The sequence below is a fragment of the Chenopodium quinoa genome, unplaced genomic scaffold (assembly GCF_001683475.1).
Source record: "Chenopodium quinoa cultivar QQ74 unplaced genomic scaffold, ASM168347v1, whole genome shotgun sequence".
NCBI classification, from domain to species: domain Eukaryota; kingdom Viridiplantae; phylum Streptophyta; class Magnoliopsida; order Caryophyllales; family Amaranthaceae; genus Chenopodium; species Chenopodium quinoa.
The window spans coordinates 579,802-607,432 of NW_018743813.1; the positions used below are offsets into that span (position 1 = coordinate 579,802).

At 40.6% G+C, this 27,631-nt stretch overlaps 1 protein-coding gene across 1 annotated transcript; it reads left to right on the forward strand.

Moving 5' to 3' along the window:
* Positions 1–1,230: 1,230 nt before the first annotated feature.
* Positions 1,231–26,990, forward strand: LOC110685421. Its single transcript, XM_021861951.1, has 4 exons — positions 1,231–2,134; positions 3,671–3,892; positions 6,400–6,774; positions 26,186–26,990. The coding sequence occupies exons 1-4, from the start codon at positions 1,607–1,609 to the stop codon at positions 26,657–26,659; spliced, it is 1,599 nt and encodes a 532-aa protein (XP_021717643.1). The 5' UTR covers positions 1,231–1,606; the 3' UTR covers positions 26,660–26,990.
* The last annotated feature ends 641 nt before the right edge of the window (positions 26,991–27,631 follow it).

Here is a 27,631-nt window from a genome sequence, read left to right on the forward strand (position 1 = left end):
ATTCAAAATAATAAATTATCATCATCAATACAATATTAATTATTGTTTTTCAAAAATACAGTATTAATTATTATTATTAATTATTATTTGAAAATAAAGTAGAGCATATTAGATTAGATTTGAGCAGAGTAGAGAAACGACACAATTTCTATAGTACTCCTGGAGTACCATGAGCATGGTACTCTAGGGGGTCAAATACTAGCTTTTGGATTAAAAAAAAAATCCTTCTTCTATTTTTTTCTTCTGCTCTTCCCTTTGTCTTACTTTATTTTTCAAAAAATTTCAAATAATCACTCTATTATTAAGAAATTTTGTTGAATTGAAGAGCTAATTGCTCAAATTACCAAAATTAGAAAAATTAAAACCCTTTGTTTCAAAAAATAGAAAAATTAAAACCCTAAAATCAATTAAGTGTTTTATATTTGTGAGAATCTGATAAAATTTGAACAACAATTTGAATGAAGATGATTTTATTTAAAGAAGAGAAAAAGAATCGAACAAATTTATGAGAGTTTTTAGAAGAAATTTTACGTAAAAAAATAAAGTGAGCGAATTTTTTCGGAGAGGGATATTAACGTATTGTTCTGTAAAAATAACTTACATTTGAAAATAACAAAAAGTTGAAGCAAAATAACAAAAAGTTCAAGTAAGATAACACAATAATCTGTTAGCAAAATAATAAATGATTTCACTGAAATAATACAAGGTTCGTGTGAAATAACATAACTTTATAGTAAAATAACACGGGCTGAGGTTTCCACAAAATAACACTAGAATTTATCAAAATAACACATGGTTTACGTAAAGTAACATAATGTTTTAGCAAAGTAACATAAGGTTATTTTAGCAAACAACAACACAAGATTTGCGTAAAATAACATAATGTTTTAGTAGAACTACATAGTATTTAATTAGTAAAATAACATACAGTTTTCTTAAAATAACACAACATTTTGGCAAATTCAAAAATAACGATTCGATTGAATCAAATCAAATTAACATATTTAGTTCAAATTAGCAGTATCATTTTCAATTAATTAAACTAAAAACAAAACAAATTAAATATACTTACTTTATTTTGCTCATTCTTGTTCATAATTGTCGTTTCTTTATATTTTTCATAACTATAAACCATTTTTTATGTAGTGAAATTGATTTTCAGCTTTGATTGAGCAATTTTGTGCTTGTTTGAGTGGTTAAAATAATAATCAAAAGAAATTTTTTGGTTTCTGTTGAGAAGAATGAAAGATTTGATGATGCTAAAATGGTGGGTTGGGAAATTAGAGAGAGAAAAGGTGGGGAGAGAGAAAGTGAAGAGAGAAATGAATTTGAAATTTTGCTTATTTTAGATTTATATTGATTTATATACGCTTTTTATGTTATTTTGTTTTAAAGATTTCTTATTTCATTTAGTATGTTGGAGAAGAATAGTACTGCCGTAGTCCCTAATACTAATTGGAGAAACGAGGCCTTAGTCTCGGCAAAATTCTTCTATAAGCGTGTAAAACCCTCTGCCTGTAAAACCCTATCAAGGTGAACTTTAGGTCTTTAAAACAGAATTCAAAAACAACAACTAACACCACCACCACCACCACCACCACTGACCATGGCGCCACCATCAGACATCGGAAAAAATCGCTTCCTTTCATTCTTAATATGGCAGTCCATTCAATCATCCGCCATTTTCATACTCACCAAAGCTTTTCTTCTCTCTCCTTTCACCCCAAAACCCTTCTTCCCCTCCTTCTTCGGCTGTCTCTCTCTTCTCTGCTTCCTCCTTTCAATGCTACTCTTCTCCATTTCCGTCCAACTTAACTCTTCCCCGCAGTTCCGCCTCCATGCTTCTCTTCCAGAGCTTGCTCTTGGTGTTGTCCGATTTGTTTTCGGTGGTCTGTCTTCCTTAAACAAGGATTTTGTCCGACGAGCTCGGGCTTCACTGACTGCTGTTGTTCTTGTTTGCGTTTCGGCCCTTTCTGGTTTTTGCGCGGTGGTTTCGATTGTTGGGAGTAGCTTTTCTTGTTCATTTGGTGGGTTGATTAGTACTTTGGGGCTTCGGAGTCTTTGTGTTGGTTTATTTTATGGGTTTTATTGTGTATTTTGTCAGCGTTGGGTGTTGGATTTCCCTATTGTTCAGGTGACTTATGTTTCGCTTTGAATTTTTTATTAATTATTTGTTTATTTATCTATTTTTTATGCTAGTAGTTTCTGATGAGATCAAGATATTTTGTTAGATGTGTAATTATACTTAGATGGGATGGATTGAGGGGTGATCTTAGAAAGAGTTAATAGTGGGAGAATGACTCGTAGGTTCGTATTGATGTTAAAATTTGAGAAGCTGAAATTTTGATGGATTGATCATGTAATTTTTTTTTTTTTTTTTTTTTGGTGTTTTACCCGGTTCACCTTTCGGGCTAATCCGGATTCGGGGATCAATTCTGGCAGTCCCCTCCCAATTGTTGTTGCGGGGGATCGAACACAATGTCGTGGCATTAAATGTCATATGGGATACTTGATATGTGAGAAGAAGATGTATCTCCAAGAAGAATTGGATGAGATAATCTGCCAAGAATTGTTTTCCAGCTTAAGCAGGACTTAGATGGTTTGACTGCATAATGAGGAATTGAGGAGGTTTTTAGATGTTATATGGGATTCTTGTTTTGGGTAAGAAAATCTTTGTACTATTAGGGAAGAAGAGGTATGCCCAAGAAGAACTTGGATGAGGTTGTCGAGTTATATGGTAAGTTTTGGCACTCTTAGAGCTTGATATAGACATGGAGTTGAATAGGAAATAATGACGAGTTAGTATTCGTTGAATTTACTCATTTATCTGTCAGCGGCTATCTTTTTCCGGCATGAGTAGAGTAGAGGGTGAGCGAGAGAGCCGGAAGTCGAAGTCCTTAACCATTATCTGGTTTTATGAAATCAAGGGGAAAGGGGGGGGGTTAGCTTGATTTTAACATTTGATAAAAAAAATTTCACTTCGCATGTATTTCTAAGTAATTGTGGATGTTAAATGTGAGCAACCACTGTACAGCTGATTTGTATGAAATTTGGTTGGGTAGAGAACCTATTAGAAGAGCTGTTATGGAGTGTAAATCAATCAATATGGCTATAGAGTTTGCTAAGCATTATCTAGTGAGACCTCTTTACGGCTAATTTATGTCAGTGTCATTAACTGAATGGGTTTCCAAGGACTTAGGCGCTGTTTAGTTCACGTGATTATCTGGTCTGATATGATCGTATTGTCTGATTTAAATAATCTTTGACCTTAAGTGTATGATAATCTGTAATGTAAAACTATATCAAGTGGTATCTTATTAGATTCGTAATAATCTGTATTTTATTAATAATATGTAATTTTCATAATTTTTAAAATCACGAAATTAAAGATATTTAGCGATAAAAAAATGCACATAAAACGATGATCTCATCTAAACTTATTTTTTCTAATCCCATCTGAACTTATTTTTTTTTCTCATCTGAACTTAATTTTTCTAAAATAAGTAAAAATAAGGAGAACTAAACAAGGCCTTAATTCTATACTGTATATTATGAATTAAACTCTTATTTTGTGACAGTGTCATTTTAATTATAAGAATGTGTTTTCAGAAGTTACTATCAAATTTATGGTTTATTTGAAGTAATCTTAATTTTGTTTTTTTTTTGACAGCGCTCACCTTTCTTTAGCTATAAGATGGGGCTTCTTTCAGCTGTTAGACAAGCTCTGAAGCTTTCAGTTGCATCCTACATGTTTTCAGCATTGTTTGTTCTCCTCTTGCCTGATCAGCACAGAAGTTCGGTTGCAGGACAATATTTCTCAGAGCAATTTATCTTTTACGTAGGAAACTTTGCAGTTTTTCTCTCCTGGGAACTGATACTTTATTTGCATAAGGTTTGTTTGCGATTTGAATCATGTTTATTCGATATTATTGCTATGTATATGATGAATGTGTTAACTTAACTATTGAATATACTTAATGATTTAATCTGACATACTGTTCTGCTGTGTTCCATTTTTTCCCTGTGTGTTTATCTTCATACAACCATGGAAACATCTTAGAATCTATTTGACTTTTCTTGACTCATTTAATAAAATATGAAATTTTCTGCTTAAATTTGACTTGTTTGTGATCTCATCACTAATATTAAGACCTTGTTACTCAGTTGGTCAACCAGTTGATCTACCAGTAATGTTTGTTATTTTGTTGACTGTTCTAGACAACTTGTAGCATTAGTTGTTTAAAAGTTGTGTGGTGATTAGCTCTAAGACATTAATACAATATATGGTTAGCTCTTGGCAAAGCGGCAGTTTAATCTGAATAGGTCAATGGCCAAAAAGGCAACACATAAATTCAATCAGTTTCATTTTTAGTCAATGGAAAAATTGTCTGCCAACTATATTTGTTGAAAAGAAAGCCAAAAAAAAAATGGAAAAATCAGGCTAAAAGACATTTGCAATAATTGCAACATTTTCCCTAATGTGGTTTGGTAGTTGCTTTTGTTAATATGCATCTTATGCCTAACTTTGTCTTTCTTAGTTTAAAGCATGTATCCAACATCATCTCAAGATTAAACATGTCAATAAGTGGTGAGGATGGTCTTGGTTTCATCCCATTCCCTCCCTTTTTTTTTTTTTTTTGTTGTTTGTTTGTTTTTTTTTTGTTTTTGTGTGTGTTATTTTACATTCTTTCACATACCATGTGAAGTTCTAGAGTGTTTTATCCTACTTCCTCTGTGTTTTGGTAAAATTGACCTATGTGTTTGGGCACACAGTTAATTTTTTTTGGGTGTTCCACCCAATTCACCCATTGGGCTAATCGGAACACCCAATTCACCCATTGGGCTAATCCGAATTCGTAATCAGTTCTGGGTGGTTAGGTTCCAGTCCCCTCCCAATTGTTGTTGCGGGGAATCGAACACGTGTCCTCTCTACCAAGTGTAGTCCCAATCACTACTAACAACCAATTGGTATAGTTTAAGAAAATATTGAGTATGAACCATTAAATCAGTTGTTTAATGTATATTGAAGTTAATGGGTGCACTTTATATTGTGAGAAAAGTAAACATGTGATGGTGGAAAAGTAGGTGGGTTGGTGAGTTAAAAACTTTTTACTAATGGTGGGGATATCCAAATTACTATATCATAATGAAGTGTGAAATTATTATGAAACAAGTAAAAGAGAGAAGTTTCTCAGTGATGTGTGTGTGTGTGTGTGTGTTGGGGGGGGAGGGTTTAGTAAATTGATAGCTCTCTATAAGAAGTCATAAGTTCACAGCATTTACTTATTTGACTTGTGTACTAAATAAATAGAGGTACTAATCATTGAATTGTTCGTCATCTCAAGTGTCCGAGTGGCCTGACTTGGTAGTCTTATATCTAAGTGTTAGGATTGTGGAACCTATTGTGTGAATCTTGGATGAGCTACAAGGTTGGGCCTATGGCGTGAGGTTGTGTGTGCTATATTCAATTTGCATGGAGTTATTTGCTTTCTTTGGGATTTGACAAGTGGCATTGAATTGAGCCCATGACACAAATCACAATATTATAGGTAATGTGTGATTCATGGGAGCAATTTTGTGGTTTTTCTTCTGGTTCTTGGTTTTCCACGTACAATCTTTGTGTGTGACTATATTGTTGTTTCTTGCGATTATTTCTTCATTTTTATTGCTTGCTATTAACATAATTAGGGAATCACAATCCTAGATTTTGGTTTCAGGGCCCATGAATGTGTAATGGTTGATCCCGTGGATTGCTTAGCATGCTTAACACTTGGAAGTAAAGTGTTTAGTCTTCGTAGCATGAGTTATTTGCTTTTGTTGGGATATGGCAAGTTGCGTGGAATTGAGCCCATGAGGCAAGAAGTAATATATTAGCAAATGTGTGATAAGTGGGTAGCAAGGAAATCTTGGAGATTTCTATTAGGGAGTCATGATCCTAACAACCTTGTCTCATCTGTTTTCCCTCATATATTCACCCCCCCTATTTTTTAAATTCTTCTGGAATGGGGTAGTGGGGAGATATGTATTAAGGGCTTCTTTTCTTGCTGGGAATGTCAATGTGGTTGAGGGACCTGTTTGTTTTAGTAGGATGTAATCTACATGGTGAATGTTACAAGATTGTAAGAATCTTACTACTGTTCCGTTGTAGCTTGCATCTAATTCAGGCATAAATATGAATTTGATGTCCATGGATTTTCATAGAGCTGATAAACAACCCTTTACAATCCATGTAGCTTAGAGCTGATACTTATAATGTATTTGAGTTATACTTGCATATCCTTATGTATGTAGGTTGAATTTTGTGACTTTTATGTTCTTTTTAGGTTGACTGTGAAAATTGTATGTTCTAGAAGGCTAGACTCCAAATTCTCACCATTGTTTAATCTTATTTTTACATAGGTTCTGCATACCAAGAGATTTGTGTTTGCTCCATCAAAAGGATCTGCTGCAGTGGAAACAAATCCCAGTGAATCTCTTCTTGCTGCTTTGGAGGACAGTCAACCTAGATCTCTGCTGCAGTATCTTGCATACCTTGATTTATACATGGTGTGTGGAAGCAATATTGAACCCTGGCGTCGAGCTGCCTTCTTTGAGGAAACTGGTGAGACATATAAGAGAGTGGTTGCAGCGTGCTTAAGGCCTTTAGAGCAGTTTACTTCCAACTTAGCTGAAGGCTTAACAAGCTCTAAAATAAACAAGCTATCTCATCAACTAAGCTCACCGAATGAATATTTTCATAGCTCTGAAATTCTCGAATCATTTAGTGATTTCCAGGTAATCAGTTTTATTCCTTTTATTTTATTTTATATCTATATTTTGTTTTATATCAAACTTTTATATGCCTTATTAATTTAGTGAACCTTAATATTTGTATTTGTCCTAGATAACTTGGACTTTGTGATGGTTCTTTGAATTAATTTTTCGAATTCCATACTGCTTTTTGAAACTAAAACCTATGGTTGCAAATGGATGTGAAATACATGAAGTTTAAAGTGTTATGTTCTCCAAAGTTGAACTCCACATGAGGCAAGGTTGTTAGACTTGTTCTTATATGAACTTACATTCCTTCATCACCTCTCTATTGTAGAATGTTTTGATGTAAGGCCTTGGAGGTCTTTTGTAACATAAATATTTTCCTTTCTTTCAAAATTAATCTGTGATCTCTATAACTCTCCCCAAATAGTATATTTTTTTTTTGTAAGAGGAGGTTGTTACTTGGCTCTAAATTCTAGAAGAGCTACCCCAAAGGATATGCAAGTCATAGTTTTAGAAAAGGACATAATGCAATGGAGATGCTTATTAATCAACTTTTCCTATATGATTATCCCTTGCCTATCCTTTTTTCTTTTTTTGTCGGCATTTTTATCCACTTGATAAAGTCTGATTACCCAATTAAGAAGAGGGTATGGATAACAATATAGTGTCCTTTGGCAAAAAGAAAACTAAGGGGAAGACAAAATATGTTCTTGTTTCATTTATTTTTCTCCTCTAAGACACTTTCACACTCAAATTTGACAAAGAAAATTGAATGAAAAAAAGCAATTGAGTTATTCCCGATAAAAATACACATCAACAAACAATTAATGTTAAGTCAGAAAACAAATAAAGCTAAAGATTAGGGAAGCATTAATCCTATGAACTGAATCAGTAAATAGCATATACTTTCCTCTTACTATGACATAACAAACAAAAGGTTCCTAAAGCCTACTAACTTCAACTAATAATTCTCTACCACTTTCGTATGTTTGATAAACATATACTCTTAAAACGTAAGGAATATGTTGGACAATTAATTCAAAACAGTTCCTTGTATTTAGGACTTAGGAGCATATGTTTTTTAGTTAGTTATTCAAAAAGCAATGAAAGTGGCAAAGATTGTTTGGAATTAGTGGTTCTTAAGATCCCATCGATTTTTGTGTTATAGTTAGTGAGTCAACTATGTTATCAGGTTATGCTTCCTCGAGTTTTAGCTTTATTTGTTATTTGACTCAAGTAGTTGATTTGTTGTTGTGTACTGCATTTCAAAATTAAGCAGTTTTTATTTCTATATAATCTAGTTTAGAAACAACACTAATAACATTGGAATGAAAATTTGGCTGTCACACTCCATTTTTTTACTGTATTATTGATTTGATGTTTCAAAAAACCCGGTTACATAATGCCTTGTCAGAGTGTGACAAAATATGAAATACCAAAAGACGGTGGTCAATTTTAAGATTGGCACTGTAGCTAAATGTAACAGTATACAAGGAGTATACTGGATTCTTACTACAATTTCCTAAGAAACCCAGCAATTCAATGGCAGAAATCTATTGATCAGTGAAGAACAATACCTGGCTTAACAGATGAGAGAAAAAAAGATAAAAGAAAGAGAGAGAAAGATGATTTTTATTGCTGAAAATCAATGAATGAGTTCTGTTACAAGATAACAGATTATTTATAATTTATAATTACACTATGCAATACACCAACACCCTCCACCCGTGAACTTGGTGTACAGTAGGAGACAGAAGAGACCGCCACCTTCCCTCAACAACAGCAAGCCTTAGCAACAGCACAAAAGAAAGACAGAGGACCGTTGAGGGGGCAACATGGGAGACAAGCAGCTTTTAGTTTTTGTTTGCATTGCACTAAAATAGTATGAGGACAAGAGTAGCAATTGTAGTAATTAAGGCTATGTTGCCAATTCTAGTAATGTAATTGTAGTATAAGAAGTAGTAGCCTAGTAAGGACTCATTCAGAAAATTGTATGCAAACACTTGGAGAGTAATGGCCTAAAGCCATGTTTATCTTTTGAAAGCTTTGAGCTTAGTAATCAAACATCAACCTTTCGGCTTTATAATTGTTACATTACGCTAGTCCGTTGCATTTGGTATCACAGCAGACATGCCTCCGACACCACTGACGGTGACACCGGAGAGGGTGGCGGCGCTGGAAGAGCGCGTGGAAGAAATCCTTGAGAAGGTCGGAGATGGAGAAAACTCGATACAGAGAACGCTGAAGAGGGACCAGGACATATTCTTCGAGGAGATGCGAACCCTGATGACAACGTTGCAAAACCAGGACGGGAATCAGTCGCTCGGTGGGGGGAACTTCAATGAAACGCCACTAGACAACGGTGGCCTGAGGTTCGACAACTGGGAGCTCGGGAACGGCGGAGGAATTCGAAATATTAACCACGACGGCCGCGGAGGGAACATGAATTGGCGTTTTAGAAAGCTTGAAATGCCGACACTCAACGGCTCCGACCCCGATGGTTGGATTCTCCGGAGAGAACAATTTTTTCAGTTCTATCGGCTGTCGGAAATAGAGAAGCTACAAGCCGCGGTGGTAGCTATGGATGGAGATGCGCTCCTTTGGTACCAATGGGAGAGCAGACGGCGGCCCGTGGTCGGTTGGGAAGATTTGAAAGGGCGCATCTTGGATCAGTTCCGGCCAGTAAATTCGGGGTCTCTCCACGAAATGGCGGTGGAGCACCTGACTACGGTGGTGGAGTATAGGAGGTTGTTTATAGAAAAGGCCTCTCCGTTGATGGATGTGCCGGAAAGTATAATGAAAGGCCAGATCATTAACGGCTTAAAGGAGGAGATCCGAGTCGAGATCCGAATGTTGAACCCATTGACCCTAGAAGATGCAATGGATCTTACGATCCGGGTTGAGGAAAGGAATCGAGTCAACAGTCTTAGGAAAACGGGTGGGGCGTTCTCTAAGCCCGGACCCTATTCTTTCTTTAATTGTAGCCCAGCAGCCACTCTTTTGGGTACTGGGCCGGCCCAAAAGACAACCACAAACACAGCTTCTTACAACCCAGTTCGACCCAACCCACAAAGTAACCAGTCCAACACCACAACACTCATCAGTGCGGGGTTGAGCGTATTGCTTGTGGATGAGGATGATTGCGAGGAGGAGGGAGAGTTGCAAGCCTTGGAAAACCTCGAGGAGCAAGAAGAGGAGGAAATTCTGACCACCGCTTCGATGAATTCGATTGTTGGGCTTTCCAATCCCAAAACAATGAAATTAACTGGGTTTATCAAAAAGCAACCGGTGGTGGTCATGATTGACCCGGGAGCCACCCACAACTTCATCTCCACGTCGACGGTGGAGAAGCTCGGCCTACCCATTGTCGGAACTCAAATGTTTGGGGTTTTGTTGGGGAACGGAGAAAATATCAAGGGAAGAGGACAATGTAAAGGGGTGCACTTGGAGTTGGGTGATGGAATTTCGAAATAGAGGAGGATTTCTTGCCTCTTAAATTGGGCAACTCGGACGTGGTCATGGGCATACAGTGGCTCGAGAAACTAGGGACCATTCTCACTAACTAGAAGATACAGGAGATGAGCTTCTCCTTGAACGGGCGCACGGTGGTGATTAGGGGGGATCCGAGCTTAACAAAGGCCGGGGGTAACACTCAAGGCCATGATTAGGACCTTGAGAAAGGAAGAAGGTGGTATTTTGGTGGAGCTGAATCGAATTGAGAAGCAACAAAACAGCCAGAATTTTTGATGGGCCGAAAGAGACTGGGCCTCTAGAATTTTTGAGAGGGGTGATCGAAGAGTATGCCACGATATTTGAAAATCCAAAAGGGCTTCGTCCGACTAGGGGCCACAAGCACTCCATAATTCTTAAGGAGGGTAGTAACCCGATTAGTGTTAGACCCTATCGTTACCCGCAATTCCAAAAAGATGAGATCAAAAAACTCATCAAAGAAATGCTACAAGCAGGCATCATAAGACCCTCTACTAGTCCTTTCTCAAGCCCGGTACTTCTCGTTAAAAAGAAGGATGGATCTTGGAGGTTTTGCGTAGACTACCGGGCCTTGAATAAGGAGACCGTTCAGGATAAATATCCGATCCCCGTGATTGATGAACTTATGGATGAACTCCATGGGGCACAACTCTTCTCTAAATTGGACCTCAAAGCCGGCTACCATCAAATTCTTGTTCGGGCTGAAGACACACATAAGACCGCATTCCGGACTCACGAAGGGCTCTATGAATTCCTCGTCATGCCTTTCGATCTTACAAATGCTCCGGCCACTTTTCAATCCCTAATGAACGAGGTATTTCGTCCCTATTTACGTAAGTTTGTACTTGTTTTCTTTGATGATATACTCATATATAGTGCTAGTGAGGAGGACCATGTTATGCATGTGAAATTGGTGTTAGCAACTCTTAAGAAACACTCTTTGTTTGCCAACTTAAAGAAATGCGAATTTGGTAAGCCCAAAGTGGCCTACTTGGGCCACATCATCTCTAGTGAGGGAGTTGCTGTAGATCATGAGAAAGTGGGCTCCATGGTAAATTGGCCCAAACCGAAATCTCTAAGGGATTTAAGAGGTTTTTTAGGGCTAACAGGGTATTACCGAAAGTTTATTCACAACTATGCACATATTGCAAGGCCTTTAACAGAAATTAAAACAAGCCATGATTTCTGCTCCAGTGCTCACAATGCCCGATTTCTCAAAGGAATTCGTAGTAGAGTCAGATGCCTCGGGGTACGGCCTTGGTGCGGTGTTAATGCAAGAGGGGAAGCCGGTGGCTTTCTTTAGTAAGGTGCTCGGTCCACGGGGTCAAGGGAAGTCGATTTTTGAGAAACAACTCATGGCGGTGTGTCTCGCGGTGGAGAAGTGGAAACATTACCTTTTGGGTCGGAAATTCGTGATCCGAAATGATCAACAGAGCCTCAAGTACATAACTCAACAAAGGGAAATTGGGATGGAATTTCAGAAATGGGTGCGCAAGTTGGTAGGGTTCGAATTCGAGTTGCAATACAAACCCGGAGTGGCTAATAGGGTAGCTGACGCCCTCTCAAGGCGGGGTGAGGATGAAATCGAGGCAAGGGAGGAATTTAACGCACTGATAGCCACACAAGGGGTGGAGTGGGGATCCTTGAAGGAAGAGATTGCCAAGAGTACGGAGATACAGAGATTGAGGGCGGAGGTGGAACAAGGACAAGGGCCCCGAGGTTATTCGGTGGAGAACCACATGTATAAGGGTAGGATTGTGCTGCCGAGGGATTCGGTGCACAAGACAGCCTTGCTTCGAGTCTATCACGACTCTTCGGAGGGAGGCCACATCGGCGAAACCAAAACCTATTTAAAGATGGGTGCGGATTGGTTTTGGAGCGGAATGAGAAAAGACGTGGCAAATTACATTCGTGGCTGCTCGGTTTGTCAGCGTAACAAACACTCACAACAATCGCCGGCCGGGTTATTGCAACCGTTACCCATCCCGGAAAGGATATGGGAGGACATAAGCATGGATTTCATCGAAGGATTGCCTCGTTCGAAGGGTGTGGACACAATATTTGTGGTGGTAGATAGGTTGTCGAAGTACGCACATTTTATAGGGCTCAAACATCCATTTACAGCCTATACCGTAGCCGAGGTGTTTGCTAAGGAGGTAGTTCGACTTCATGGGGTCCCAACAAGTATCGTTTCGGATAGGGATTGGGTGTTCCTGAGTATATTTTGGAGGGAATTATTCCGAATGCAAGGAGTTGAAGCGGAGCACTTCATACCACCCCCAAACCGATGGCCAGTCGGAGGTGGTGAACAAAAGTTTGGAGACGTATCTCCGTCGTTTCGCAGGTGGGCAGCCCAAAACATGGGCTAAATGGCTCCGTGAGCTGAGTACTCGTATAATACTACACCACAGGTCTCAACTCAAGTGACCCCCTTCTTAGCCGTGTATGGGAGGGAACCACCCAAGCTAATTCGTATGGGAATAGGGCAGTCCGCTGTGGGAACGGTTGAGGAGTTACTGCAGGAGCGCGATTTAATGTTGGATGAATTAAAACAGAACTTAGTGCGTTCTCAGCAAATTATGAGGAAGAGTGCGGATGGGAAGTGTTTAGGGTAATTTTACCCCGCCACGTGGTCCAATCAGAGGACGTGTCAGCCTCAGGATGGCCCAAAGTGGACCAATCTCTGCTTGACACGTGTCACTCCATAAAATAAGGGAAAAAAGAGGCGGCCTTCAGGCCCAAATCCCGAGAAAGCCGCAAAGCGACGCAGCCCACCAATGAGTAGGGTTCAGTGACCTAATCACGGGCACAAATCCCAAAGACCCTATAAATAGGGAGATATCCCTCTTTTTGAGGACACGTTTTGGATCATTTATTACACATTTACTCTTTGATAGAGACATCCTGAGCTTGGAATCCGAGCAGATCCCTACCTAAATTTCCGCACCTTTTTCTCCATTCAAGTTTCTAACTTGTGCGTCGGAGGCGGAGCACCACCCATGTGGTGTCTCCGTTTGTTTTGCAGGTACAGCTCACCCCGGACCAGTCTTCGTGTTGTAACTCTCCCGAGGGACAAAAACACCCAAAACATTTGGCGTCGTCTGTGGGGAGAGTACCTCGAAGATGGTTCAAGAGTCTGTACCACCCCCTAACCGTCTGGGTGAAGACCCAGAAGTCTTTACAGACTATGAGGATGAAGATCCTCAGGTCGAAACCTTTACAGCCGAAGGCGGCTTTCTCAGAATCAAGCGCATCCGGCCCAGAGAGACTCTGGAGCGGGAGTGCCTCCCAGGCGGGTGCAAGTAGACCCCCTGGCAGCCGGAAGGGGAAACCCAAACGGCAGCTGGATCAGCGCCTGTCACCCGGGACGAGCTCATGAGATTCATGACAAGTTTCAAGGGTGAAATTAAAGAGCTGATCACCCAGAGCCGGGCTGGTCCAAGTAGAGGTTAGTCGGCCAAGAAGATTCCTCTACAAAAGGGGAAGTCAGTCAAAAATCGGCAGCCAACTCCCCATCCAAAGGAGAAGGCAGCCGAGACCATTGATTGGTCCAAAATTCTTCTCCCCAAGGGGAATAACAAATCAACCCTTGATGCCCGGGAGATCATTAACCGGAAGAGAAACCAGTCGCTATCTGAGTCGGCTTCAACGTCGAACTTTCCAGACAGCTTCAACTCCTCTGCCAGGAATGCATCTTCCTTGCATGAGAGTCAGACAGGCGGTAGTACCGCCATTCTGGCCCTCACATGATTGGAGCTGTACCGTATGTGCCTACTCAGGCTTACGGACAGTATCCTCCTCACTTTATGCAGCCGGCCCTCTTTGGAGGTAAGGCGGCATATCCAAATGTCCAACCATTGGACTGGCAGCTTCGTCTGCTACGCCTGGGTGAACAGCCTTCTGCGTTCACCCGGGAGATAACCGAAGCGGCTCAGCCGTTCAAGGTTAAGAATGTGTTGGTTGGTACCTATGACGGTACCACCAATCCGGAAGACCACCTCATGGCTTACACCAACCTCATGTATCTGCAGGGGTTGGATGACGCCACTTGGTGTCGGTGCTTCCCGGCTACATTGAAGGGCATCGCCCAACAATGGTGCTACTTGCCGGCCGAGTCCATCGATAGTTTCAGGAAGTTCGCCTTCCTGTTTGCTTCCAACTTCTCAATGAACATCCCTGCTAAGAAAACAAGCCTTGATTTGAGCACTGTTAAGCAGGGAGAGAGAGAAGGGCTGCGCTCCTATGTCAGGCGGTTCAATCTGATTAGAATTCAGATCCAAGGACTGTCTGACGAGGTAGCTTTTACAGACTTCTTCAAGAGAGACGGGTCGACTTTTAAGTTCGACCTAGTCAGAAAAGGGGCTTTCACCTTACAGGCGGCCCTGAGGGAGGCGGAAAGCTACATCCAGGCTACCGACCTCTGCTCGCCTGGTAACCAGTCGGACTCCAAGAAGTCCGACAAGCAAAAAGACAGCCGTTTTGCTCAGCCGACCAAAAATAAAAGAAGAGAGTAAGAAAAGAAAAGAAGTCTGGGCGGTTACTGACTCTGACCAGCCGTCCCAGAAGAAAAAGAAAGAGTTTAAACCGTACGTCCCCAAGTACGAGTTTAATAAAGACTGCAACTCCATCCTCATGGAGGTAAAGGACCGGCTGTCCATTGAGAAGCCGAATCCTATGAAGAGTTCTGTCCAGTCACGGAACAAAAATAAATTCTGTCAGTTCCATGAGGAGGTCGGCCATGACACCAACGACTGCTTCTGTCTTCAGCGGGCGTTGGACCGTCTGACAAAGGGCTGTTGAAGTCCTACATTTCTAAGTCCCCAGCCGGGGCCAAAAAGAAAAAACAAGGGTCAGTCCTCCAAGACTACCCCTTGCTAGTAGCTCGGATACCGACAAGGAGCCGGTCTACACAATAGCAGGCGGGTTCTCCTGTGGTGGCCCTACCATCCGGGGCACCAAAAGCCATCTTCGAAAGATGGAGAAGGATGAGGATGAGCAGGCGTCTGCAAGCACCCCCTTCCCAGACGTCTTGATTACTGAGAAGGATAGGGGTAGCGTCCGCCGTCCGCATGATGACCCGGTTGTCATTGAATGTAAGGTTGCCAACCAGCTGGTTGGACGGATCCTTATTGACACCGGCAGCTCATCTGACATCATCAGCCCCCGGTGCCTGCAAAAGCTGAAATACAATGTCAGCAGCATGCATACGGTCACCCACCCCTTGGTTGGTTTTGGGGGTGGGATGGTCTACCCAGCCGGAAGGATTGACCCTACCATCCGGCTGGGAGAGAAAGGCCAGGGACGACATATTGTCGTCAAATTCTTGGTCGTTGAGGAGTTAACCGCCTACAACATTATCCTTGGCCGGCCAACCCTCAACGTAGCCAAGGCAGTAATCATCCCGTCTCTGATGCTCATCAAATATGAGAGGGATGACGGCTCTGTTGGTTCCTTGAATGGGGATTAGAAGACGGCCCGGGAGTGCTATCTTGCCCCTGGCGGTCAGGAACCAATTGACCTTGACAATGTCAAGGATGCCGATCCAGCACCTGCCCCACCAGCAGCCGGAAAAAAAAAGAAAGGCACCTTTGCTGGTGGAGGTGAAGAAGGAGAAAAAATAGCAATCACTGACCGGTGAACGGTCAGATGAGCTCCGTCCCCAACCGGCTAGTGAAAGCATTGATCTCGTTCTGGATGACAGTCGTCCGGAACGTACTGTAAAGGTTGGGACGGTCGCTCATGCTACTTTGGGTGCAGACTTGCACCTTATGCTGAAGGAATTCAAAGACATTTTTGCCTTTGAAATGGAAGAGATGCCGGGCGTCAGCCCGGATCTTGTTATCCACAAGCTCGCCGTGGATCCTAAAAAGAAGCCCATCCGGCAAAAGAAAAGAAACCACGGTGAAGAAAGAAGTCAGGCGGCAGCTGCCGAAGTCAAAAAGCTGCTAGACGCCAGGTTCATCCGGCCTTGTAATTTTCCCGACTGGGTGGCCAATGTGGTCCTTGTTAAGAAACCGAATGGGACCCGGCGCATGTGTGTTGATTACACAGACCTCAACAAGGCGTGTCCAAAGGACAGTTACCCGCTTCCAAAGATCGACAGTCTGGTCGATTCTACAGCCGGTCACGCCTTGATGAGCTTCATGGATGCCTACTCCGGCTTCCATCAGATACCCTTGTGGAAGAAAGATCAAGAGAAGACGGCCTTTGTCACTGATCAGGGGTTATTCTGTTATACTGTGATGCCGTTTGGCTTGAAAAATGCGCCTGCCACTTTCCAACGAATGATTAATACGATCTTCATTAATCAGATTGGGAGGAATGTGGAGGCGTACATTGATGATATGATAGTCAAATCCAAGCTCCAGACGGATCACCTTGCTGATCTCCGAGAAACATTCACCACCCTCAGTCGGCATAAGGTCATGTTAAATCCTAAGAAATGCGTCTTTGGTGTTGAGTCTGGGAAGTTTCTCGGATTCCTGATTGATCAAAGGGGGATAGAGGCTAACCCTGAAAAGATACAGGCGGTGATAGACATGAAGTCACCCCGTCCTGTCAAGGAAGTGCAGAGACTTACCGGCTGTCTGGCCACCCTGGGGAGGTTCCTCAGCCGGTCAGGCAACAAGTGCCTATACTTCTTCCAAGCAATCAGGAAGAAGACCAGATTTGAATGGGGGGATGATGCTGAGACGGCATTCCAGAGGTTGAAAGAGCATTTACATTCTTTACCTAGGTTGGTCGGTCCTTTACCTAGGGAGACGTTGTACATGTGCTTAGCCGTCTCAGATCATGCCCTCAGTGCCGTTCTCCTTGCTGAGCGAGACGATGTGCAACTCCCGGTTTACTTCATTAGCCATGTTCTTAAAAATGATGAACTCCGGTATCCCATGGTTGAAAAATTTGGCCTTGCTCTGTATATGGCTTTCAAAAAATTAAAGCCCTACTTTTTGGCACATCCGGTGGTGATTTACACCGACTAGCCACTCAAGCGGCCAATGTCTACCTTGGACTCATTCGGGAGAATGCTGAAATGGGCTATTGAAATGCAAAGTCTTGAAATCACTTACGAACCAAGAAAGGCAGTGAAAGGTCAGGCGTTTGCCGACTTCATTGTTGAAATGACCCGTCCGGTGGCTCCGGATAATCTTGATCAGGTTTGGAAAGTGTATGTAGACGGGAGCTCTACAAAGAACGGCTGTGGTGCAGGCGTAATCTACGAGTCTCCTGAAGGGGACAGATTTGAGTATGCACTACGCTTCAAATTTCAGGCCTCTAACAATGAGGCGGAATATGAAGCCCTGCTTGCCGGCATTCACATGTGTAAGGCGGCAGGGGCCATGAAAATTGACGCCTACTCTGATTCTCAATTGGTTGTTAGCCAGTATGAGGGAAGCTACGAGGCTACTCATCCGGCTATGATTAAATATCTTCAGGCAGTCAAAGAAGAGACCAAGGCACTTGAGGAATTCCGGCTGAATCAGGTGCCTAGGTCGGAAAACAACCAGGCGGATGCATTGTCAAAGCTGGCATCTTCCGCCTGCCATGATACGCCTCGGTTAGTCTTCTGGGAAGTTCTTGAAAAGAGAAGCATCTATGAGGATCCCGTTGGAATTCTGGACCGAAGCTCTACCTGGATGGATGGCATCCGGGCCTATCTCTCAGAGGGCACACTTCCTGATTCGCCACAGGAAGCAGCCGTCCTGAAAAAGCGAGCTGCAAGATTCGAATTGAAAAATGGAGAACTTTTCAAGGCGTGGTTTCTGAAGCCTTTGTTGAAGTGTGTCACCCCAGAAAAGGGGAAAGAAGTTCTCGAAGACTTGCACTCGGGATTCTGCGCCTCTCACGTAGGCGGCAAGTCCCTAGCCGTCAGAGCCAGACGACACTATTTTTGGCCCACTCTTGAGGCAGACGCCAAGGAGTTAGTGAAGAAATGTGACAAGTGCCAAAAAATTGGCAAACTCATTCACCGTTCGGCTATCGATCTGACGGCCATCCACAGCCCAATCCCGTTTGCAAAATGGGGCATGGACATTCTAAGTCCTTACACGCCTGCTCCAGGCGGAAAGCGCTACATCTTGGTGGCTGTGGATTATGTCACCAAGTGGGTAGAAGCTGAGACGGTTAAAAACATCAAGGCCTCAGACGTGATTTCCATCATCTGGAAAAACATTATCACCCGGTATGGGGTACCTATGTCTATGGTGTTTGATAATGGTCCTCAGTTTGAGACTAGTCTGCTAAAAACTTAAAAACTTGGTTGGGAGATCAGGGGATCTCTAGCTATTTTGCATCCGTTGGCCGGCCCCAAGCAAACGGCCAAGTTGAAGCCTTCAATAAACTCATCTCAGACGGCATTAAGAAGAAAATAGAAAGAGTCGGTGGCTTATGGGCAGAAGAGTTAATCCATGTCCTATGGGCCATCCGGACAACAGCAAGGGGGCAACCGGTGAAACCCCATTTCTCATGGTTTACGGTGCTGAAGCCGTCTTGCCCATCGAACATTACGAGCCGACTCTTAGAGTCATGCTATATGATGAAGAGGCAAACTGGGAAGCAATGCGCCTGACATTGGATTCACTCCCAGAACGCAGGGGCAATGCCACCTTGCGTCATGAAATTTACCGTCTGAGAATGACGAGAGCCTACAACAAAAAAGTACACAAGCGTCCTTTGAAAGTTGACGACTTAGTGTTACGAAAAATGGAGGCAACCGGTAGGGCCAATGAGCTGGGAAAGCTAACCCCAAATTTGGAAGGCCCCTACCGGATCTATGAAGAAGTAAGGGACGACACCTACCGCTGCCTGCCTAGAACTTGGAATGTAGACAATCTAAAAAAGTACTACTTCTGAGAATGTAAACTTTTTGTAAACAGTGAGTCAGTTAATGAAGATTCAGACTTTGCTTGCAAAATTGAGTTATCGTTTGATTATCCATCCGGGTAATATCCAGGCGGATTCCCCATTTACCTAACTAAGTTCGATACTTAGTGAAGGTTACATTTGTTTGACCGCCTGGGTAATACTCGGATCTCTTGTTTATTTAAGTTTGATACTTTGTTTATTCAACTGCTTGACTATCCGCCTGGGTTCAGACGGATTCTCCATTTATCTAACTAAGTTTGATACTTAGTATGATCAAATATTTGCCTGTCCGTCTGGATAATACCCAGACAGACTCGTTTGTTTAAAAAACTGAGTTCGATACTTAGTGTAAATTCAATACTTTGACTAAAAACTAAGCACAATAACGTTTAGTGGCTATACAACCGGTCTCAAACAATACCAGAGGCTAAAATGGCCGGATGGTTGCTCATTTTATAAAATCGCCAGTCCCAACATGGACAAAGGCGTCCGGCGACACCCCTCCGGGTGCAATCGTCGCAGAGAACAGACTATTTGTCGGTTCTACGTACCCATGCAGACGGCAAAGATTGAACGACCTAATTGGTCAACTCATAGCCGTCTGACCAAAATGACCTGTGAAGAATGATCAAGTTGCCGAATACCGGATGCCATGGGGCATTAGCCGGTCACCGCTATTCGGAAACGGGGGTAAGTCGTCACTGCTCTAGAGGCGGAGCTGTCGCTCTTCGTCTCCTCCTCACTTTGATTCAAGGGGGCAAAGGCGGCCTCGTCGCCGCCTTGGTCGCATTCCTCCAATAAGGAATTAGCAGGAGTTGAAGGGGCGCGCGGAGGGGATCTCTCCAGAGACGTTCTGAGCCTTCGCTCTTGTAATTTGGATCAGTTGCCGTCTGCTTTATCCGAGCCATTGTGTCCTGCACAGACACGTAACTGGTCGGAATCTGAGGCAAAGGGTGGTCCCAACACCCCGAGACGGCACTCCCAGTCCTAGACTCAGCCGTCCCTGGTGACCGGCTGGACTCTAACCTAGGCTGTGCCGTGTGTGTTGGTGATGCATCCATTTATTGCAAGAAATATGTACAAGCGGTGAAAATAGAAAAAGAGCTGAGAGAGGCAGAAACGGTACCTTTTGAAGAGATATCTGAAACTAGGCGGGTCCGGCTGGGTCTGTGGAAGACGAGCTTTCTTGCTTGCGCCTGACTCAAACGGGTGACGTCTGCTCTCTCAAAGTTCTCTCTAGAAATTTTTTTGTAAACGTACCAAAATTATGAGGGTAAACGGCTATATATAGAGGGTAAAAACGGGGGCATTTCCGTAATTACCCGGAAGGTGAACGGTTACTCTTTAATGGTAAAATTACCGCCAATCGGAGCGTGACACATGTCACAGATGCCACGTGGCGTGCCACGTCACATCTGTGAGGGGCAAATGTTTAGGGTAATTTTACCCCGCCACGTGGTCCAATCAGAGGACGACACGTGTCAGCCTCAGGATGGCCCAAAGTGGACCAATCTCTGCTTGTCACTCCAGAAAATAAGGGAAAAAAGAGGCGGCCTTCAGGCTCAAATCCCGAGAAAGCCGCAAAGCAGCGCAGCCCACCAATAATTAGGGTTCAGTGACCTAATCAGGGGCACAAATCCCAAAGACCCTATAAATAGGGAGATATCCCTCTTTTTGAGGACACGTTTTGGATCATTTATTACACATTTACTCTTTGATAGAGACATCCTGAGCTTGGAATCCGAGCAGATCCCTACCTAAATTTCCGCACCTTTTTCTCCCTTCAAGTTTCTAACTTGTGCGTCGGAGGCGGAGCACCACCCATGTGGTATCTCCGTTTGTTTTGCAGGTACAGCTCACCCCGGACCAGTCTTCGTGTTGTAACTCTCCCGAGGGACAAAAACACCCAAAACAGGAAGCGTTGGGATGATGAATTTCAGGTCGGGGATTTTGTGTACCTCAAGATACAGCCTTACCGCCAAAAGTCGTTGGCAAAGAGACAATTTGAGAAGCTAGCTGCGTGTTTTTATGGCCCATATGAAGTGGTGCAGCGTGTGGGTAAGGTCGCGTACAAACAACTCCTACCCGAGCAATGTCGCATTCACCCGGTCTTCCACATTTCTCAATTGAAACGCGCCATAGGAGATGTTCCTAACCATACCACTATCCCGCTCCAATTAACTCCGGAGCTAGAAATGGTAGCTGAACCAGAGCGAGTTCTGGATGTTAGATGCAAGGGAGACCGTAGTTGCAGCAATGAAGTGCTCATCAAGTGGATGGGAATGCCCGAGTTCGAGGCTACTTGGGAAGCGGCCGAGGCAATCAAAGAGCAATTTCCGGACTTCCACCTTGAGGACAAGGTGGCTCTTTTGGGGGGCGGTATTGCAATACACCAACACCCTCCACCCGTGAACTTGGTGTACAGCAGGAGACAGAAGAGACAGCCACCTTCCCTCAACAACAGCAAGCCTTAGCAACAGCACAAAAGAAAGACAAAGACAGAGGACCGTTGAGGGGGCAACAGGGGAGACAAGCAGCTTTTAGTTTTTGTTTGCATTGCACTAAAATAGTACGAGGACAAGAGTAGCAATTGTAGTAATTAAGGCTATGTTGCCAATTCTAGTAATGTAATTGTAGTATAAGAAGTAGTAGCCTAGTAAGAAGGATTCATTCAGAAAATTGTATGCAAACACTTGGAGAGTAATGGCCTAAAGCCATGTTTATCTTTTGAAAGCTTTGAGCTTAGTAATCAAACATCAACCTTTCGGCTTTATAATTGTTACATTACGCTAGTCCGTTGCACACTAACAACCTAACAAACTTGTAACAACTTCCTAACTTGCTCGTTCAGCATTAGCCAACTAAGCTCCTATTACACTAAACTTTATAGATTTCTTTTTACTTAAAGTTATAAGGAACTTTAGTGTGCAATAGGGATTTTATGAGGTAACTTTTCAAGTCCCGACCAAGAATTAAATCCTCTAACCCACTCTGGATTTTAAATCAATACTCTTCACTATAATAGTGTAACAACCGATTATAAGCCAAATCTATAATTTTTAATGAACGAACTTGAGTACCCAACAACTTTTTAATCTATTGCTGAGCTCAATACATTCCATTTCCCTATGATTACAACTCAAGAAGAATAGTTGTATGAAAAACACAAGAATTATTAAGATTCAAGTGGAATTCACTTTCTATCATTCACTAAGGTTGTTTTTATGTCAGGTGGTTTGTTTGGAAATAACCTGACCCTATTTGTAGAAGTTTAGGATACCCACTAACAGTCCATGTTCCTCACTAACCCCTATGTTTCTTATCTTTAGGCTCAAGCATAACAAGCACATGACGGGCAGTAGACTTCTCAAGATCCCAAGCATCCTCATTTTTCTCAACAAATCTTAAATAATGGAAAATGTGTAATTTATAACTTTCACAATAAATAACACTTTGTCACAACTCACAAGAGTGGGGATTTTCTCAAGCATCCTTTTTTTTTTTTTTTTTTAAATTTTTTTTTATTATTATTACTATTATTATTATATTTTTTTTTCTCATCAAACCTTAAATAATGAAAAATGTGTAATTTATAACTTCCACAATAAATAACACTTTGTCACAAGAGTGGGATTTTCAAAACTAATTTTTCAATATCATAAATTAAATAGACTTTTTAGCTGTTAATTTATCCAAATAAACGCCAAATCCATTTTCAATAAAAACATAACTAAAATCCTACTTTTAAGCAAATCTTTTTGTGGCATGTTTTTTTAAAAATTTCATCTTTCGACACAAATCTCTACCAATAAAGTGTTTTACTATTTATCCTAGAAAGTTAATCTTATTTAGCATCCTTTCTTTTGCATCTTTAGCTTGCAGCTCCTATAAAGGAATATGTCCTTGTTGATTTATCTTGCTTCCTTCTGTGTTTGTTCCTATTCTAGACCTAGTGCTTCTTCCGTTTCCAAAACCCGGTGATACCTAAACAATAGTAAAGATCTTTAATCCTTAAGGTTGCTTAGTCAGAATCAAAACACATTAGGGTTAACATTGTCCATTATGCTATGGTGGCTTGTGGTGTTAAAATAGTTTTTATCCATTTCATACCATCTTAAGTAATTGTTTGTTCACCAAATATGTTATCCACCCATATTATGATATATTTAATTTCTTTATGCTGAAGGAACTAACATGAACATTAATTTAAATAAGGCTTAATCCATTAATTTGATTTTTTTTTAAAATCTTACTCCACTTTAGATGCTATCCATTTGATTCTCCGTTACAAGTTGTTCCATGACAATGCAACCGTTACTACAGTCATGATTGCATATGTGAACTAAATTTTAATATTATTATTTTGCTAATAAACTATTCACTTTTTATGCATGATATATAACCTCACAAATTTGGTAGCATTATCTAACATTTTCAAGTTAATAGATGTGAACTCTTCACTCATGATGCAAATCTCTTGAATTTCATACTTATTGATGCATGCAATTACCGGCACCATATCATTGTAACGTGTTGCTTGCATGTAAAGGTATTGGTGGCTCCTGTGTGACCGATTGTCATTCCTCCTATTGCTCACTCACAAATTATACACTTGTATTCTTTCATGGTCACTTTTACCATGTTTGTGTAATCATTTTTTTAATCTACAATTATTCGCCAAATGCCCCATTTTTTACATTTGAAGCATTAGGGTTTTCCTTTGTGGCAACATTCCTCTTCATGACTAATCTTCTTATGAATGCTACACTATCTGCTTTGAATTATAAATTATGTCCGCAAAGTTACTTACAAATCAAACTTTATTTTCACCATCATTCATCCTCATTACTCTCCTTTGATCCGTAATTCATAGAGAATTATTTATTGTGAAAATTTTAATTTAATAGGTTTATAGTATCTATATAGTGATGAAGTGTATGTGTCTTGTGCTTTCATAATAGTTACTTTATGTCATCCACCAATTTCTGGTTAGAAAATTCTCTTAGCAATTGATGTATTTAATTGACAATAGATATAATCATTCTCCATATTTCAACTCTGGTTTTCATCATACCTAATGTCTTAAACTCCCTTATGAGATTCAATCTGATTTGAGGGTTCGTTCTAGGTCCCTCCTAATGCTTTCCCATGCTTTGTTGGGTGTTTTACAAGCCTTTATAATCAGTTGCTTTCTTCTCATTCACCGAATGATGACATGGAGTTTCCGGGGCTTTGTTGACATTTCCTCATTATGCTTTTCGATTTGGATTGCTGATGGATTTTATGGAAGAGGGGTAGGGTCAAGATCACGCTCAATAGAGGAGCATGGGAGAAAATTAAGGAGTAGGTTGAGGGAAACACATTTTGTGTCAATAGGGAGTTTGTGATTTTGGGTATGACTATGAAAAAACCAAAAGTGTTAAAGAATATAGAGGCAGATTGATGTCCATTCTTAACCAATTCAAATAACTTGGTGTAGAACGTGAGTATTGGACAATATCGTAATCACTCTACAAGGAATCAGCCCGGCCCATAATCACTTATGCTCGTAGGAAGGCCGAAAAGAATTTTCCAGCAACTTGAGTGATAAGGTGGAAGTCTGTAATGAGGTTGTTAGTGGGTTTTGTGGTAATGTAGTTATTTTGGAATTAGTTTGTTATTCCTTCTTAGCTGTAAGAGTTTGTTAGCAACTGATTATAAATAGAGGAGAGTTTGTAGGAAGAGAGAATCATCCAGAAAATTGTAGTGAGAAGTATTGGGAGAGATTCCTTCCTCTCGAAAGAAGGAGAGTTGTATTGTTGATTAAACTGATTAGCAATACATCATATCATCAGTTGAAGATATGATGTATTTTCTCTCTACTGTACTTAGAATTTTCTCTGTTTTGATTCCAGCTCCTAGCACACTCTTGCTGTAAGTTATGAAACAAAAATCTTCTCACCTGAAGATCCTAAAGATCTGTCTAGATTATTATTTTCAGAGCTCATCAATTTTCTATATGTGGATCAGAGAAGAGCAATGAGAAACAAAGTTAAAGAGGCCTATTTGGTATTTTGATTTAGGCTTTTTATTCAAAGTGAAAAGACAAAGGTTTCCCATAGAATTTCATTTTGATGGCCCCTGAACATTTTCTTCGTTGCAAATGGGAATGGTAACAGAAATTAAATGTATATTGGTGAAAAAAGGATGTATCATCATATGGAATATTATATAAGATCTGAAGGATTGCCACCGACTCTAGCCACAATGTGCTCAGTGTTTTTTATTTACAATATGCTTTGGGATACAAAACATGCATTCAACAACGTGCAAAATCTAATTTTGTTAGTCCAAAAGTTATCAATTTATATGTTTCGGGCCATAGTTAGCAGGAGTGAATTAGTGAATCAGTTAACACTGTGTAAGCTAATCAAATTAATTAGGCAGTTAGCTAAAACAATGAAAAATCAGAGTTGTTCTGTAATGAGTAACCTGTTAAACAAAGTATTTTTTGAACTGAAACACATAGGAAAATGCCTTAATGATTTGTGGTAAATTTTGGATTGATTTTCTTGTCAATTTAATCTGTAAGATCAGATGAATCATTGATTTTAAAAACTAAGCAGGTCAATCAATGAGCTTGACTTTCATTTAATTCACTTTTTTGTGGGCTAGATACTCGGATGGCTTCAAGTTCTTTTTGTGTGGTCAGGTATCTGATATTACTTCAGTTGCCCTTAAAAGCTACTGTTTAAATTTTCAGTGGCCTAGCAAGGTGAAATTTTTAAGTTTTTCATGTTCTGTTTTTCTTCTATTTTTGGTCACTATTTTATCGCTTTATTTCTCCTCGTGGCTATATCTCCTACTGTAGGAAGCTATTATATGGTGTAACATCTTTGGCAGAATTAGTTTCGAAACCTTAGGCTGGTAAGATTTTATATGGTGTATTCTTGGTTAGAGTGGTTTCCTTGTGTAACAGGCTGAGTTGGCTTCTTGTCTTCGGCATTTCTTCAGAATCTACTTTTTCTTCCTTTTTGTGGCATATTTAAGGAAACCCTCATAATCCTAATCTTTGGCTCTGATCCTGTTTCTACAGATGTATGCTTGGTGTGCCCAAACTGTTGCATCTTTAGAAGTACACTCTCACAAGGAAGACAGGTTTGGAGTTGCTCAATTATCTGGGAGCCATGCAGTGGTGTTATCAATGCTGTTATCCTGTCTGATTGCTGTCGAAACATCAATGGGAAAGAAAATTAACTTGCAATCCCCAACTCATATGTTGGGTCCTGCTGGCATTAAATGGGCTACGAACAGCACTACTAGAAGAGAAATTGCTACTGCCATGAACAAGAAAAGGGGTAGCCCTTCACACTCAAAGTTGTATGCATTAGCAGATGTGTTAAAAATTTCTATTTATTCAATAGTATCTGAATTCCTGGAAGAGATGCGCGTCAGTACTAAAATGGGGGTTTTAGAGAAAGACTGGCTGAACAATAGCAAGCCTATTTATGGATCTGCTGAAGTTCTGGTTCAAAAACTGCAATTCTTTCTTAATTTTCAAGCTAGCTAGTTGTTATGTTACACCCCCTATTTTAAATATTGATTTGTTGGGTATTGGAGCTTGCCACATTTAATTCAAGAAGTTCTAATCTTGTTTAATAGGAGATTGGCGGTTACCAAACAAAGGTGAGAAAGCCTGTAGTCAATCCTTGAAGATGGGTGGTTTAGAAGTTTTGATACAAATTATCACATCAAACAAATGTGTTCATGTAGGGTGTTTGATGCTTAATGAGCTTGTTGAGATTCCTGTTTCATTGAAAATCACCCTCTTATACTTGTATTCCATATACTTTTGTTGTGGTGAAAGAGTTGGAGTATATTATACTTACTAGTTTTGTGCCCGTGCGATGCCCGAGTTGTTTATTGAATTTAAAGATAAGTTTTTAATCTATATGTCAAATTTTAAAATATACCATTGATACAAAATTAGTTTATTGATGTGCTTTTGTGATGATTTACTATCTAGTAGGCGTGTAATGACTAATAATAATGTTGGTGGAAATGTTCGATTTAATACATTAAAATAAAGCGAATAATAAATTTAAATAAGATAAATGTTCAAAGCCCGTTAGGTTGACCCCAACCCAAATCTTTGGACAAGGGTTGAACATTCTTGACTCGTAACTTAAAGTGACCCAATTCGAGATGACTCATGACCCGACCCTAATTGACAGGTTTATGTAGTAATAAAATTCTATTGGTTGTGAAGTATATTATTTTAACAGATTATTATATATTATAAATATTTTCTTACGCTTTAAACTAATTATTTCACTCCAAAAAAATATTATGACATAAAAAATAAATTTATATGATAATTTTTTAGAATTATAATCTAATAATTTTTTTTTGAATAAAATTATAATTCAATTTGTATCTCTGAAATATTGGTATTTTATCCAAAAAAAAAAAAATTTAGACTTATAATTTTATCCAAATAGAGTTCTAAATTAACTTTTTTTTTTTTTTTTAATCTTATAAG

Bases quoted from the DNA above. Each gene is read 5' to 3' on its own strand.
- LOC110685421 (XM_021861951.1), top strand. From the start codon at position 1,607: ATGGCGCCACCATCAGACATCGGAAAAAATCGCTTCCTTTCATTCTTA. The intron at 2,135-3,670 runs GTGACTTATGTT...TTTTTTTGACAG, and splicing joins TGGATTTCCCTATTGTTCAG to CGCTCACCTTTCTTTAGCTA. The intron at 6,775-26,185 runs GTAATCAGTTTT...CTGTTTCTACAG, and splicing joins AATCATTTAGTGATTTCCAG to ATGTATGCTTGGTGTGCCCA.